Genomic DNA, 16,246 nt, shown 5'->3' on the forward strand with positions numbered 1-16,246 from the left:
TTAACCAGTAACGGTCTCCTTTAAGCCACTGCCTGGTGTCATCTTGGATCAGTCATATCTCAGTGTTTCCGTTGTATGTAGCATTGGGGAACATGGCTTTTTCACTCAGCATGCAGGGTGTTGACTGTTCTTAGACTATTGTGAGGCTATGTAATTAATTCATACAGCTTGCAGTATGTATAACACAGACCAAGATTTTGAATGGAGCTGGTATATTTAAACTAAACATAGTTGCTTTGTAAATTGGAAAAAGAAGAATTAAACAAAAGACCAAATAACACATTGTCATATCCAAGAGATAAGTGGAAATTGAAAAATGGAGCGTGTGCGGAGCAAGGCCATAAGTAAAACCAAGGGTCGTGGTCTTTATTAGTACTGATTGGCTTATGCTAAGTGATTGCTTATCCAGAGGCAAACAGCTTTTGTGGTGACGAGGCTCAGATGAACAGAGGAAGAAGTTATATTAATGTTAGGAAAAAAGACTTAAGAACAGACTTTAAATGTGATGGATATTTTTTAAAATTTTTATTTCACTATCTGTTTGAGAAGCAGCAAGATAGATAGAGCTTCTATCTACTGGTTTACTCTCCAAGTGCCCTCAACAGCTAAGGCTGGGCTGAGGTCGAAACTGAAGCCAGGAGCCCAGAACTCAAGTCTCCCACGTAGGTGGCAGGAACCCAAGCAGTTGAGTCATTACCACTGCTTCTGAGGGTCTGCACTGGCAGGAGCATTTTCTCGTTAGACTTTGTGGAGACGGATTGAAGTGCCCTGTGAGGTATTGAAATCCTTGCAGATGGTAAATTAGAGGGGGTTGGAGTATATCAAATAAAGGGCTGGGCAATATGAGCTGTGCAGTGTTCATGGCCTCATGTGTGAACTGATGCTCTTTCTCATTTCTGTGAATGTGGCTATGCGTTTTCCACAGATTTTCTTTTTGTACAATGGAGTTTTTTAAAATTTCCCTTCATAGGCATAGATAACATGACGTTAAATCTGAGTCAAATATTCTTTCTTATCATTTTCTGGTGAAATTTACCTGGATACTAAAGTGAAGTGTAAACTTATAGAATATGGCCTAGCAGGGGCCCAAACAGTCGGGCCATTTGCTGCTGCTTTCCCAGGCACATAGCAGGGAGCTGGATCTGAAGTAGAACAGCTGGGACTGAAACCGGCGCCCATATGGGAGGCCAGTGTCTCAGGCAGTGGCTTTACCTACTATGCTACAACACCAGCCCCCTGTGCTGATATTTCTAGAACAATGGAACCTGTCAGCTTTTCGTGTTAACTCGTGTGATGTAGACCAATTAATGGATGTCCCTCCCTCGCTCGGTGCAGCCTTTATTGCCCTCATGTGCATCCTCCTTTGTTTTTCAGGGACAGCGCTTGTCCTAGCCAGGTTACCTTTGGATAAGATTACTGAATGTCTGAGCGAACTGTGTTCTGTTCAGGTTATGGCTTTGAAAAAGGTGAGTCCAATTAAGTAAGGCATGAAACAAGTAAAAGGAAAGGAAAATATTTTAAAATTGCTTATTTATAGATAATCTTTCATCTACCTAGAAAACCCAAGAGAATTACCTAAATATAAGTCTTTGGAAGTTGTTATATGTAGGGAATAATCATTTCAAAATCAGTAGGTTCTTATTGTGCTAGTAATGGACAGTTAGAAGATATAATGGGAAAAGATCATTCAAGTTTTCCTTGAAGACTGTTTTAGAAGATGTCACCGCATCTCCAGTGACATTTGTGGGGCAATAACTGTAGACATAGCAAGGAGATTTTTTTTGAACTTGACATGATTCTAAACTTTGTCTCCAAAGATAATACTGGTAGAAATGTCTAAGGAATATCTAAGAAAAGGAAGAGACAACTTGCTTTAAACATTATAAAACTAAAGCTTTATAATATAAAGCTAAATATAAACATTATCTTTTATGTAATAAGTATAATTTAACATATACAATCTATATTATAGATATAATATATAATAATAATAATTAAATGGAAGAAAATCAAATGATACTGTTTTCCACTCCCCAGTGATCAGACAGTAAAATGGACAATCTGGGCCAGAACGCAGTGAAGTGGAGGAAAGTAATTTCACAGTAGAAGTTAAAGTTTGTACCATTTGACTAGCTTCTAGAACTTTATTAGAGGAACTAAGCAGAGATGGAGATGGAGACTGATGTGTTAAGGTATATGTTGTGTAACAGCTGAGTGTTAATGTCTTTCCGTCTTCTAGCTGTTGTCTCAGGAGCCCAGCAATGGCATGTCCTCAGATCCCACTGTATTCTTAGATCGCCTGGCAGTGATATTTAGGTAAGAAGATGACTCTGCATGCCTCACAAGGGTTAAAAACTCAAACCATTATGTATTGATGTATGCATTTTCCCCCTCATACTTCCAAGTACCACCTATAATCCTGTCTGTCGGGAGACTGAGCCTGTTTCCTGAAGTTTTGAGGCAAAGACGAGTTCTAAGAAAGCATTTTTGGTAGATCCTCATTAAAAGACCTTTTAAAATGTAATCGATTCTTTTTGGCTCCAGTTGAATGATGCTCAAACTTTAGCATGCATCAGAATCACCTGGAAACACTGAGCGCTCGGTCCCATAGGATTCCAGGTACTGGTACTGGTGCTGTTGCTGATTGCTATCCAGAACCATACCTTCAGAACCAATGCTATATAGAATATGGGTACAAAAAAGTAACGGAGTCTCTTCTGTGATTAAGTGAAATTAATCCTTCTGTGAAGTCAAGAGGAGCCTAACATTTAATCAGGCATTTGAGTGACTGTGTTCAAAGCATGAATCTGTCTGGCTTATGTAACTTACAGTTTATGCAACCCACAGACCATGTAACTAGAATGTCAGGGTGACGGTTGCCTAGAAGTCTATGTGAGATAAGCTAAAACAGGCATTGTTTGTGCTTATTAATTATTGTCAGTGGGAATCTCTCGTGAGTTGTTGCAGTGCTTTCCTTATTCATATAATTGGGAGAGCCCAGTTAGCATGCCATTTGGAGAGCCTGTTACCAGTAACCCTTATTTCACAATAAAGAGAGGAAATCTGTATTAGGTGTAAATGTGTGCATTAAAGAAAATTGCATTTTAGCCTTTTAAAGTTAAAAAGTAGCTTTCCGGGCCGGTGCCGTGGCTTAACAGGCTAATCCTCCACCTTGCGGCGCTGGCACACCGGGTTCTAGTCCCAGTTGGGGCGCTGGATTCTATCCCAGTTGCCCCTCTTCCAGGCCAGCTCTCTGCTATGGCCCAGGAAGGCAGTGGAGGATGGCCCAGGTCCTTGGGCCCTGCACCCGCATGGGAGACCAAGGGAAGCACCTGGCTCCTGGCTTCGGATCAGCACGATGCGCCGGCCGCAGCGGCCATTGGAGGGTGAACCAACGGCAAAACGGAAGACCTTTCTCTCTGTCTCTCTCTCTCACTGTCTGTAACTCTACCTGTCAAATAAATTAAAAAAAAAAAAAAAAGTAGCTTTCCTTTAAAGAGATTGGTAATTAATCACATGTCTTTTCCCACCTGCTTTTCTTCAAATTAATAGGCTTTAAACAGAGAAGTTAGATTTGACATTGTAGATGGGTGCATATTGTACATCACCGGGCTCAGACTAGACCCATGACAGACATCTTTAGTGAATGATTGATCCTGAAGAATAGAACAGTACTTTGTTTCTCATAGTGTGTTCAGACAGCCTGTGTTTATTTTTTATTATTTTGGAAAAAAAAAACTACATATTCAGGTTTGTAAAGGGGAAAATTGGGGTAGTTGTAATGCCTCCATGGCCCATATATTCAGTTACATTGGATTTACATATTCTAGTGGAAGTAACTCATTGTGGCAAAAAATGATAGAATGAGTTCAAGTGTGTGCTCCTGTTTGAGCAGAGTAGAAGAGATGTGAATGTAAGGAAATGACTTTACATTCTGATTTTCTTTATTTGGCAAGAATGATTGTATGTAAGCAAGCAGGAATCAGGGCTCTGGGCTCTCAGTGAAATTGCTCTTTCACAATTTGTCTTTTCCCAGACATACTAATCCCATTGTGGAAAATGGACAGACTCATCCATGCCAGAAGGTCATACAAGAAGTAAGTGTCAGTGAATGCCTGTGGAATCAAGGCTTTCTTCTTTTTTAGTTACAAGGCTTTGGGTAACTCATTGGAGAAAGTTCTGTCTTTCAGGTTCATAGGGAAATTCAGTTTGTTGGTATTATTCTGATTTCACTGACATTAAGTTCAGAACTGTCCAAATGGTTAAAATTAGATTTGATAACAAAACATGTTGTAGGGAAATGCGCTGAAAAGTCAGTGAAGGAAGTAGGGTAGAAAAGGAGTAACTGTGTGATTCTTAGAGTTGCGAGGAGGCCCGGACAGTGAAAGCAATGTTTGTGGCAGAGCTGGTGGCTTCAGTCTCCACTGACAGCGTGCTGCCCCTTTCCTTTTTTCACTGAGATAATGTGGGCCAAGAACTGGGTTTTGAGAAGTGCTTTCCGCACAGGGAGAAAATTATACCAGTACTAACTACCCTCAAGTGTTCAGTCCAGTGATGCCATTTCCTTAACTCTTTTAGTTCAGTGTCTTTCACCCTTCCTGAAACTTCCTTTAAACACTTCTTCCTCTGCAGCTTATTCTTTTTATGCTTCGTTTAAAGCATAAAAAGTCTGAGATTTAGGAGAATGGGCATCTCTGCCTTTCAGCAGTTAAGACACATTCTTCCTGTTCTAAAAAGCTGTTGTTTCTGTAAGAAGTGGTTAAGTTTCAGTGACGGGAGGTGTAATGACCCTGTGCACATGTACAGACACATGTATCAGCCAGAATCTTGTAAAGAATGTTTTATCCATATTGTTTGAAAGCCAAGTCAGATGTTACCAACTCAGGGGCATTCCACTTTCAGCGTTTAGTTGTTGATTGTTTTCTTTCTTGTGCTCTTTCACTTTTGACTCAGATATGGCCAGTTTTATCTGAGACTTTAAATAAGCACCGAGCTGATAATCGGATTGTAGAACGTTGCTGCAGGTGCCTGCGCTTTGCTGTTCGCTGTGTAGGCAAAGGATCTGCAGCCCTGCTGCAGCCACTAGTCACCCAGGTAAGTTCTTCAAGAGCAGGCAATGTCGACTTGTACAAAACCTGTAGAATAAAATAAGAACCCATAGAACAAAAGCTTTGCTGATGAAATGAAATGTTTTTGATTTATTAAATATAAACTGCAAACTGTAGCCAGGGGCCCTACTAATTTTTGTTTAAAAAAACCTTACTGGAGTATAGCCATACTTATTCATTTAAGTATGATCCATTGGCCATTTGTGCTGCTTGGAGGAATTGAGTAGTCAGAAGAATAAATGTCCAGCAGTTTACCTTGTGATTCCCCAAGTTTGCCAACCCGACTTAAGTCATTCACTCGTAGTTTTCAGTACACAACATTGAACGGTTTCTAAGCTCTCATCTCATGTTCATTCCATTGTATATGCTGATAGAAGTTGGTTACTCTGCCCTTCAAACCTACCAAGCTTATAGAGTTAAATTTATGTAATGAGAGCAATATACCTACATACATGTTACGTTTTTGTGTGAATGTACAATTGCCTCATAATTTTTAAAAATGGAGTAAAAATTCAGAAGAAATCATCTAAATGTATGTGTATATTAAAATTTTTGCTTTATAAATAAAGTGAATCATTGTAAAAATTAAGAGAAAGAACATGAAAGGAAAGAGGAGGAAGGGTGGGAGTGTAGGCAGGAGGAGGGTAGGGTGAGAAGTATCACTGTGCTCCCAAATCTGTACACATGAAATACATGCATTCTGTTCACCTTAAAAAATTTTTAAATAAATTAATAAAAATATTACAAAAGTGTATTCTGTTGAGATGCAAATAACTTGATTGGAAGCACATTTTTATTTAAAAAATAAAATGGATGAGTTTAAGTGCAACTCAGATTTAAGCAATGCTCTCACTGCCTTCTCCAAGATGTGGGCATTTGGTATTTTTGTCCCAAATATGGCTGTGTATCTTATTAGAAATATGACTTATGACAGTGCAAATAAGAACAACCTTTACTTTTGGAAAATTATAAGTATATTATGGTAGAGTTCTGCACATATTGGACAAACTCCTTAATAGCTTCCAGCTTAAAACCAACCCCAGATTTAAATCATTCATTATTAGAGCTAATGAATGATTAGCTCTTAGAATATTGTCTTGGGAAGATAAAAGGTCAAAGGCTTGAAAGAACTCTTAAATAGAGAACTTGGAAATTATTGGGAAATTAAGCCCTGCGTTCCAAAAAATATTGCCAATAAGCCTTATTTACTTTTTCTTTTTTTTAAATTTATTTATTTATTTATATGAAAGTCAAAATTACTCGGAGAGAGGAGAGGCAGAGAGACAGAGAGAGAGGTCTTCCATCCAATGGTTCACTCCCCCGATGGCCATAATGACTGAGCATTACCGATCCGAAGTCAGGAACCAGGAGCTTTATTCCAGGTCTCCCACACGGGTGCAGGGGCCCAAGGTCTTGTGCCATCTTCTACTGCTTTCCCAGGCCAAAGCAGAGAGCTGGATCGGAAGTAGAATAGCCGGGTCTCGAACTGGCGCCCATAGGGGATGCCGGCATTGCAGGTGGCAGCCTTACCCACTGTGCCATAGCACCGGCCCCATATTTACTTTTTACTTAAAGATAAAAGACCAGTCTCTCTGAATTTCTTCCAGGAGAAAGCTTCCTAAGATGATGCTTTTTAATATGTTTACTTAATTTCATTTGAGAAACAGAGATCTCCCACCTGCTAGTTCACTCCTACACATGTCCACAACAGCCGGGGTTGGGCCAGGCAAAAACCAGGAACCTGAAATCAATCTGGGTCTCCCATAGGGCACATTATCAGGAAACTGAACCCAAATTCTCTGATATGTGACAAAGGCATCTTAATTGCTAGGCTAACCTAACCCACCTTGTCAATTGATACTTTATGAAGGGTGAAGAATTGAAGTAATTGTTGCTTTTGCTTGGGCAGATGGTGAATGTGTACCATGTACATCAGCATTCCTGTTTCCTGTACCTGGGCAGTATCCTCGTGGATGAGTACGGCATGGAAGAAGGCTGTCGTCAGGGACTGCTAGACATGCTCCAGGTATGCTTTGCTTGGGGACTCTCCACATACCAGGCCGAGAGGATCCAAAGTCCCAACTGTGTTCTTCACCATCCACCTCTGGTGATCTCCTAATAACAGAGAGATAGAAACTTTCTGTTTTCTCTGGACAGGCCTGCTTGGGAGAGTCAGGAAGACACTGCTCACATGGCTGTAGTGATCATTACAGTCAATACTATGCTGCAGAGATGGATTGTTGGGGTTGGGGGAAGGTGGACAAGCAGATTTAAAATGAAGCGTCGCTGAGATCAAACATGGTTTTATTTTTAATGTCCTATTTGGAAGAGCCATTAAACTAGTTTACCTAGCAACAAGGAGGTTTTTAGGGTTAATAGCTGGCATTGGAAGGGGCTTCTGATACACTGCTTTATCAAGGGGATCGGGAGGGTGGGTGCAGATGTATTAGAGAATGAAGTATGCCGCTCTTTTTCCCAAGACGTCTTTCCATTAAAATTGGTGATTTCATTAGGAAGACTTCGTCTACTCCTTTAATGGTGTCTTTGCTTTTAAAAATTTCTAAAACTGTGAGATGCTATCTCAGCTGAAATCCATATCTTCAAGTCTTTCTGAAATGTGGACTTCTTCGTGAAAACTGTTTATGTTAACTGGGAAAGATTTCAACATTCCTTTTCTTGATCTGATTCTCTGTCTTCTTTTCTCACCTGTGCTTCCTTTCTGTGTTCCTCTGTGTCTGTGGTGATAGTTGGCAAGTCTGGGTGAGCATCTCTTTTACAGTCCCCATTCTGTTTCAGGCACTGTGTATCCCCACCTTTCAGCTCCTAGAGCAGCAGAGTGGCCTCCAGAACCACCCTGACACTGTGGATGACCTGTTCCGGCTCGCCACCAGGTAGTGCGCTGCACAGAGCACGCCTTGTGCTTATTGCTCATCTGCATCACTGATTGGTTGATCCTGCCATCTGACACCTGACTGTTTCCTTCTCTGTACAGAGATGTCTTTGGCATAGATAGATTGTGAGCTGGGATCCCCCGGGTGGAAGCAGATGGGAGGTTGCTGAGAGCTTCCGTGAAGGGAGCAGGCCCAACTAATGGAGATGAACTTGGGACAAGCCTGTGATTGTGTAATTTTAAAAGCCCCTAGCATTGACTCTTTTTATGCTGCTGTGATTTGTTTTGTGTTCCACCTCAACTTTATCCTTGAGAAGCTTGTATCTCAGAATTCCTAGAATTTTTTTTTTAAGATTTATTTATTTATTTGAAAGAGAGAGAGAGGTCTTCCATCTACTGATTCATTCACCAGTGGCCTCAAGGGCTGGAGCTGGGTGATCCGAAGCCAGGAACTTCTTCCAGGTCCCCCACAAAGGTGCAAGGGCACAAGCATTTGGGCCATCTTCTGCTTTCCTAGGCCATAGCAGAGAGCTGGATTGGAAGTGGAGCAACCGGGACTCAAACTGGCACACCATATGGGTTTCCGGCACTGTAGGCTGCAGCTTTACCCACTACACCAAACGTCCAGCCAAAAGAGTTAAACCTCTTAATGCTAGTTTTGTTACAAAGAGTAATGGTTACACAGAGAGAGGGAGAGGTCTTCCATCTGCTGGTTCACGCCCCAGTTGGCTGCAACGGCCAGAGCTGAGTTGATCCAAAGCCAGGAGACAGGAGCTTCTTCTGGGTCTCGCACACGAGTGCAGGGGCCCAAGGACTTGGGCCATCTTCTTCTTTTTTTTTTTTTTAATAGAAAACTTTTATTTAATATATATAAATTTCAAAAGTACAACTTTTGGATTATAGTGGTTCTTCCCCCCATAACCACCCTCCCACTCGCAAACCATCACATCTCCTACTCCCTCTCCCATCCCATTCTTCATTAAGATTCATTTTTAATTATCTTTATACAGAAGGTCAGCTCTATACTGAGTAAAGATTTCAACCGTTTGCAACCACACAGACACACGAAATATAAAGTACTGTTTGAAGGTTAGTTTTACTGTTAATTCTCATAGTACAACACATTAAGGACAGAGGTCCTACATGGAGAGTAAGTGCACAGTGACTCCTGTTGTTGATTTAACAATTGACACTCTTATTTATGACATCAGTAATCACCCGAGGCTCTTGTCATGAGCTGCCAAGGCTATGGAAGCCTCTTGAGTTCACAAACTCTGACCTTATTTAGACAAAGCCATAATCAAAGTGGAAGTTCTCTCCTCCCTTTGGAGAAAGGTACCTCCTTCTTTGATGGGACTTGGGCCATCTTCTACCACTTTCCCAGGCCATAGCAGAGAGCTGTATCTGAAGAGGAGCAGCAGGTACTTGAAGTAGGGCCCATATGGGATGCCAGTGCTTTAGGTGGCAGCTTTACCTGTTACGCCACAGCACCGGACCCTTACAGACTGTATTTTAAGAAATGGATCATCTAACAGTTTGACTCGTAAATTTGGAGGAACAACTTTGTAGTATTTGCTTCCACAGCTTCAAAATGGGTTGACTAATACCTTGGATCTCACGTCTGTTAACATAAGTCCTGGAGGGACTTTATATCCCATAATAGTACATTATTTTTTAGTATGGATCTCAGTCATGTATGAAATACATTTCCATTGTGCATAATGCTATCATTTAAATTTTGTAGAACAAGCTTAAATTTATAGATTTTGTATTGCCATTTAGAAAAAGAGCATACTTTTTTCCAAAAACACATCTAGATAATTAGGCATATCCTTTGTTAAACATTTCATTTCAGAATAATTTTAAATTTACAAAACGAAAATTGTGAAGTAGTAAAACTCCACAAATCTTACTTAAACACATAACCTTTGTTTTTGTTTTTGTTTTGAGGTAATCCTATTGGTGCCCTGGGAACTGGTATTCTATGGTGTGTACTTGGGAAAATGCTGGTTTAACACTTTAGGATTTAACTTTTTAACCCAGGAAAATTTCTAGTTATTAACCCCCTTGACTGATTTTCCTTGAAACTGCCTGACCTGATTTATAAAACCATACTTGAAAATTTAGGTTTTTTTCTTTTTTAAGATTTATTTATTTATTTATTTGAAGTAAGAGTTGTAGAGAGAGGGGGGAGAGAAAGAAAGAGATCTTCCATCTGTTGGTTCACTCCCCAGATGGCTGCAATAGCCAGGGGTGAGCCAAGCTGAAGCCAGGAACCGGAAGCTTCATCCAGGTCTCCCACATGGGTAGCAGAGGCCCAAGCACTTGGACCATCTTCCACTGCTTTTCCCAGGCCATCAGCAGGGAGCTGGAACAGAAGTGGAGCAGCTAGTACTCAAACAGGCACTTATATAGGATGCCAGCTCACAGGCAGGCAGCTTTACCCACTATGCCACAACACTAGCCCCAAAAATTGAGTTTGGACATATGTCTTTTCATATGCTAATCTAAGATATGGTCCCTTGGTTGTCCTGACTTTTGTTCTTGTTGTTTTAAAAACAGCTTTAAGTTCACAGCAAAGCTACTTGAAAAGTATAGTTTACATAGAATCCCTGTCCCCCTTTCCAACACACATATAACCTTCCCTACTACCACCATCCTACACCACCAGCGTGGTAAATTTATTACAGTTAGTGAACATGCAGTGAAACATCTCTCCTGAATTCTGTAGTTTACATTAGGGTTCACTCTTAGTATATATTCTGTGGCTTTTGACAACTGTACAAAAATATTTATCCCCTGGGCTGGCACTGTGTTGTAGTGGGTTAAGCCACCGCCTCAGTGCCGGCATCTGATATGGGCACTGGTTTGATTCCAGCTCTCTGCTTCCGAACCAGCTGCCTGCCAATGCATCTGGGAAAGCAGTAAAAGATAGCCCAAGTGCTTGGGCCCCTGCACCCATGCGGGAGACCCAGAAGAAGCTCCAGGCTTCAGTCCGGCTCAGCTCTGGCCATTGTGGTTGTTTGGGGAGTGAATAAGCAGATGGAAGATCTCTCTCTCTATCTCTGTCTCTTTCTCCCTGTGGCTCTGCCTTTCAAATAAAATAAATCGTTTTTTAAAAGATATGTATCCACCATTTTATTAGCATGCAGAGATTTTCGCTGCCCTAAAAATCCTCTGTGCTCTGTCTGTTCATCCCGTCCTCCCCACCAGCAACCACTGATATTTTTACTATCTACATAGTTTTACCCTTTACGCTGGCAGTTTTTACACCTAGCTTCTCTTTCCGTGCCAGGTTTATTCAGCGTAGCCCTGTCACTTTACTGAGGAGCCAAGTAGTCATCCCAATCTTACAGTGGGCCATTGCCTCCACTACCCTGGACCACCGGGATGCCAACTGTAGCGTCATGAGATTCCTGCGAGACCTCATCCATACAGGCGTAGCCAATGATGTGAGTATGAACATTGTGTCTTTCAACTTCACAGTTTATTACCTTCTGTTTCTTCCTCATCCTTAGGGGATAACGAGTACCATAGTATCTCCTTATTTGGTGTGTATTCATAAATATTTACCGTAGTGAGTCATTCACTAGTCAGAATAGCAATATTAGACCTAATATATCTGTGTTGAGTGCTGTAGGCTACACAAAGCTATTCCTGCTCCCAAACCATTTGGTATATAGTCAAAGAGATAAATAGATACAAAGAGGTAACAAGACTATAATATTTGATTGTCAGACGAATGATAAGAGTCATGATTGCTATGAGTTCAGAGAAGGGAAAGCTTTCAACAGAAATAATTGGGATAACTGTGGGAGAGGAAGAACTTAAATGAAGCCCTAAAGATAGAGGTGGAGTTTGGGTGGATTGGGAGAGGGTAGCCCAACAAGGGCATAAAGCCCTGGCAGAGAAAGTCACACTAGCACTGAGTATGTTAGTAAGCCGTAATAGGACCTGCTGGGCTGGGGTGGTGAAGGGGCTCAAAGTTTAGAGAGAGCAGTGAAGAAGTATATAAATAGGCAACGGTTGGCAGTAAAAGAAGAGAAGAAAATAACTAGAAGTAAGAGATAATTTTTATTTGTAAAAGATTTATCTGTTTGAAAGGCAAAGAGAGAGAGATCTTCCATCTGCTGGTTCATTTCCCCAAATGGCTGCCATGGCCAGAACTTGGCCAGGCCTAAGCCAGGAGCCCATAATTCCATTCCAGTCTCCCACATGGGTGGCAGAGGCCCAAACGCTTGGTCCATTTTCCACTGCTTTCCCAGGAGCATTAGCAGGGAGCTGGATTGGAAGCACAGCAGTGAGGGCTCGAACTGGCACTCCCGTATGGGCTACTGACATGACAGGTGGTAGCTTAACCCACTGTACAATGCCAGCCCCTGAAAGGTAATTTTTAAAAAGATTTTTCTAAAAGTAGTTAAAGATACATTTGTGTATATAAAGACTACCATAAAAAAGGAAAAATCAAATTTTTTTATAGGAATAATTAAATATCTGATAGAAATCTTCAATTCTCATTTCAGTTGTTTTTATAAAAAGGAAGTAGAACACAAGTTATATTTTAACTGTAAAGAAATTTTAAAAAGTGCTAATCTTAATTCTTAATACTTACCATTGCCCCTGCCTTCTAATCTTGCTTGGGTCCAGTGTTGTGACATAGTGGGTGAAGTCACCACCCACAACTGGTATCCCACATGGGTGCTGGTTTGAGTCCCAGCTGCTCCACTTCTAATCCAGCTCCCTACTAATGGCCTGGGAAAAGCAGCAAAGGATGGCCCAAATACTTGGGCCCCTGCCACCCATGTGGGAGATCTAGATGAAGCTCCTGGCTCTTGGCTTCAGCCTGGCTGTTGTAGCCTTCTGGGGATTAAACCAGTGGATGGAAGACCTTTCTCGGTCTCTCCCTCTCTCTGTAACTCTGACTTTCAAATAAATAAATAATTTTTTTTTTTAAGATTTATTTTATTTATTTGAAAGTCAGAGTTACAGAGAGAGGGAGAGACTGAGAGAGGTCTTCCATCTGCTGGTTCACTCCCCGGATGGCCACAACAGCCGGAGCTGTGCCGATCCAAAGCCAAGGAGCCAGGAGCTTCCTCTAGGTCTCCCATGTGGGTGCAGGTGCCCAAGCACTTAGGCCATCTTTTACTGTTTTCCTAGGCCATAGCAGAGAGCTGGATCAGAAGAGGAGCAGCCGGGATTCGAACTGGCACCCATATGGGATGCCAGCGCTTCAGGCCAGGGCTTTAACCCACTGTGCCACAGTGCCGGCCCCTAAATAAATCTTTTTTTAAAAATTGCTAATAAACACATGAAGAAGTGCTTAATATTAAAAATTATTTAAACATTAAGGTTGATCTCTGTTAAAACTCATGCCCATTTTCTCAGTACTATACTCTCATGTTTTCTTCCAAAAGATGAAACATTAAGTAGACTTTATGGATTCAGTTGTTGTATAACACGCATGCTTTCTTCATTAGGAAAGAGAAGTTACTAGGCGAATGGGGTACTTGCTCTTTGGAGAGTTGAGGCTCGGACATGTCATCTGATGCTCCTGCTCTCTTACAGCATGAAGAAGACTTTGAATTACGGAAAGAACTGATTGCACAGGTGATGAACCAGCTCGGACAGCAGCTTGTAAGCCAGCTGCTCCACACGTGCTGCTTTTGTCTCCCTCCCTACACCCTACCAGATGTGGCTGAAGTGCTCTGGGAGATCATGCAGGTTGACAGACCGGTAAGATGGTTTCTGTTTCTGTATTGCATGGCAAAGTGACAGAGAGAGGGTGGGAGAGAGAGAAAAATCTTCCTTCCCCTCATTCATTCCCCAAATGGCTGAAAGAGCCAAGGCTGGGCATGGCCAAAACCAGGAGCCAGAAGCTCCTTCTGGGTCTCCTACTTGTATGGCGGGGTCCCAAGCACTTGGGTCATTCTCAGCTGCCTTCCCAGGTGCATTAGCAGGAAACTGAATCAGAAGTGGAGTGCTGGCCGGCGCCGCAGCTCACTTGGCTAATCCTCCGCCTGCTGCGCCAGCACCCCGGGTTCTGGTCCCGGTCTGGGCGCCGGATTCTGTCCCGGTCGCTCCTCTTCCAGTCTGGCTCTCTGCTGTGGCCTGGGAGGGCAGAGGAGGATGGCCTGTCCTTGGGCCCTGCACCCGCATGGGAGACCAGGAAAAGCACCTGGCTCCTGGCTTCAGATCAGCGTGGTGTGCCGGTTGCAGCGCACCGGCCGCGGCGGCCATTGGGGCGTGAACCAACAGAAAAGGAAGACCTTTCTCTCTGTCTCTCTCTCTCTCACCACTCTGCCTGTCTAAATAAATAAATTGAAGCGGAGTGCTGGGCTGGCGCCATGGCTCACTTGGTTAATCCTCCACCTGCGGCGCCAGCATCCCATATGGGCGCCGGGTTCTAGTCCCGGTTGCTCCTCTTCCAGTCCAGCTCTCTGCTGTGGCCTGGGAAGGCAGTGGAGGATGGCCCAAGTGCTTGGGCTCTGCACCCGCATGGGAGACCAGGAGGAAGCACCTGGCTCCTGGCTTCCGATCAGCGCCGTGCACCAGCCGTAGCAGCCATTTGGGGGGTGAACCAACAGAAGGAAGACCTTTCTCTCTGTCTCTCTCACACTGTCTAACTCTGCTTGTAAAAAAAAAAAAAAAAAGAAGAAGAAGAAGAAGAAGCGGAATGCCAGGACTGGGAAGCCGACCCCAACCAACCCTAACTCTTTTTTTTTTTTTAAGATTTATTTATTTATTTGAAAGTCAGAGTTGCAGAGAGAGAGAGAGAGAGAGAGAGAGAGAGAGAGAGAGAGATGTCTTCCATCCAATGGTTCACTCTCCAGTTGGCTACAATGGCTGGAGCTGCTCTGATCCGAAGCCAGGAGCTTTCTGGGTCTCCCACGTGGGTACAGGGGCGCAACGACTTGGGCCATCTTCTACTGCTTTCCCAGGCCATAACAGAGAGCTGGATCAGAAGTGGAGCATCTGGGTCTCAAACTGGTGCCCATATGGGACACCGGCGCCTCAAGCAAAGATGTTAACCTGCTGCACCACAGCGCCAGCCTCGCCAACCCTAACTCTGAAACCAGCCCTGTTACATGTCCATGGAACCAAATTTAGGTTTATTGCTAAGTTTTTAGGTAGATGAAGGGACCCATAGAAAGCCAGTAATTCCTTATTGGGTTTTTGAAAGTATGTTTGTGTTATTGTCATATGGTTTATACTGTATGGTACCAGAAGTAAGTACTAAGCATTGACTTTAGCTGTGAGAAATGTATTCCGTTGTGAGAGCTACCCACATGTTATTTATATCAAGTTGCAGATTATTCAAGAGGTGTTTGGTCACTTCAGGCTCCTTAGAAAGCACTGGTGATAAATCTAGCCAGAGCTTTTGGAGGTCAAACCAGTCTACAGTATACACTTGGATTTATTTTCTCTTTGGATTTATCTAACAAGGTCCTTTTTGTCCACCTGAGTATGGAAATATTTTGGGGGGCTATCCAGTTATGTCCTTGTCCTTTGAGTACTGGGTCTCTTAATCATAAATCATGTATGCTACATGAATCTTTTTGCATGTAGTGGTAAGGTATAATACAGCCTGTAAGTCAATTATTAAAATAGGTTTTATAATTTTTAGTATTAATATAAAAGCAGTTCAGGGAAGTACACAATTAAACCTAAAGTGAGCTGTCTTCCATAACCACAGGATGGATAATAAAGCATACTGGATGGGTCCTATCGTTCTCATTGCTGGTTGTTCATTACACATGTGCCATTCCAATCTAATGCACTAGCACTTTTGTCTTTCATAAAAGCTACCCTTTAAGCCCCCAGCGACAAATCATTTTCATTCCAAAAATCCTTCACTTGAGAAATAAAATCTTCATATTCTTCTTAAGCTGTTTTATGAATGCACTTGTTCTCAAATCACAGAAGACTTATGTAATTCTAACTTTACAAAAACATTCTTGATTCACAGATTTATGGTTTAAGTGAACAACAGATTTGGACAGCAGCAGAAATTAAGTAGCCATGTCCATTTAAGAGTTTACTATGTAAGGGCTCTTGTTACACTACAGCATGTCAAGCCACCGTTTATGATGCTGGCATCCCATATCCAAGTACTGCTTCGAGTCCTGGCTGCTCCACTTCCAATCCAGCTCCCTGCCTAACGCACCTGGAAAGGCAGCAGAAGATGACCCAAGTGCTTGGGTCACTGACACCCATGTTGGAGATCAGGATGAAGTTCCTGGCTCCTGGC

At 42.4% G+C, this 16,246-nt stretch overlaps 1 protein-coding gene across 3 annotated transcripts in view; it reads left to right on the forward strand.

Moving 5' to 3' along the window:
- Positions 1-16,246, forward strand: part of TNPO3 (transportin 3) — a 106,317-nt gene that overhangs the window by 73,040 nt on the left and 17,031 nt on the right. For all 3 annotated transcript variants that reach the window (XM_062201994.1, XM_062202063.1, XM_062202126.1), the window contains 8 exons: positions 1,375-1,466; positions 2,240-2,316; positions 4,037-4,097; positions 4,954-5,094; positions 7,018-7,134; positions 7,905-7,999; positions 11,294-11,450; positions 13,564-13,731. In XM_062201994.1, the coding sequence (XP_062057978.1) occupies positions 1,375-1,466; positions 2,240-2,316; positions 4,037-4,097; positions 4,954-5,094; positions 7,018-7,134; positions 7,905-7,999; positions 11,294-11,450; positions 13,564-13,731 (908 nt within the window). The remainder of the gene's footprint in view (positions 1-1,374; positions 1,467-2,239; positions 2,317-4,036; positions 4,098-4,953; positions 5,095-7,017; positions 7,135-7,904; positions 8,000-11,293; positions 11,451-13,563; positions 13,732-16,246) is intronic.

The sequence above is a fragment of the Lepus europaeus genome, chromosome 1 (assembly GCF_033115175.1).
Source record: "Lepus europaeus isolate LE1 chromosome 1, mLepTim1.pri, whole genome shotgun sequence".
NCBI lineage: Eukaryota > Metazoa > Chordata > Mammalia > Lagomorpha > Leporidae > Lepus > Lepus europaeus.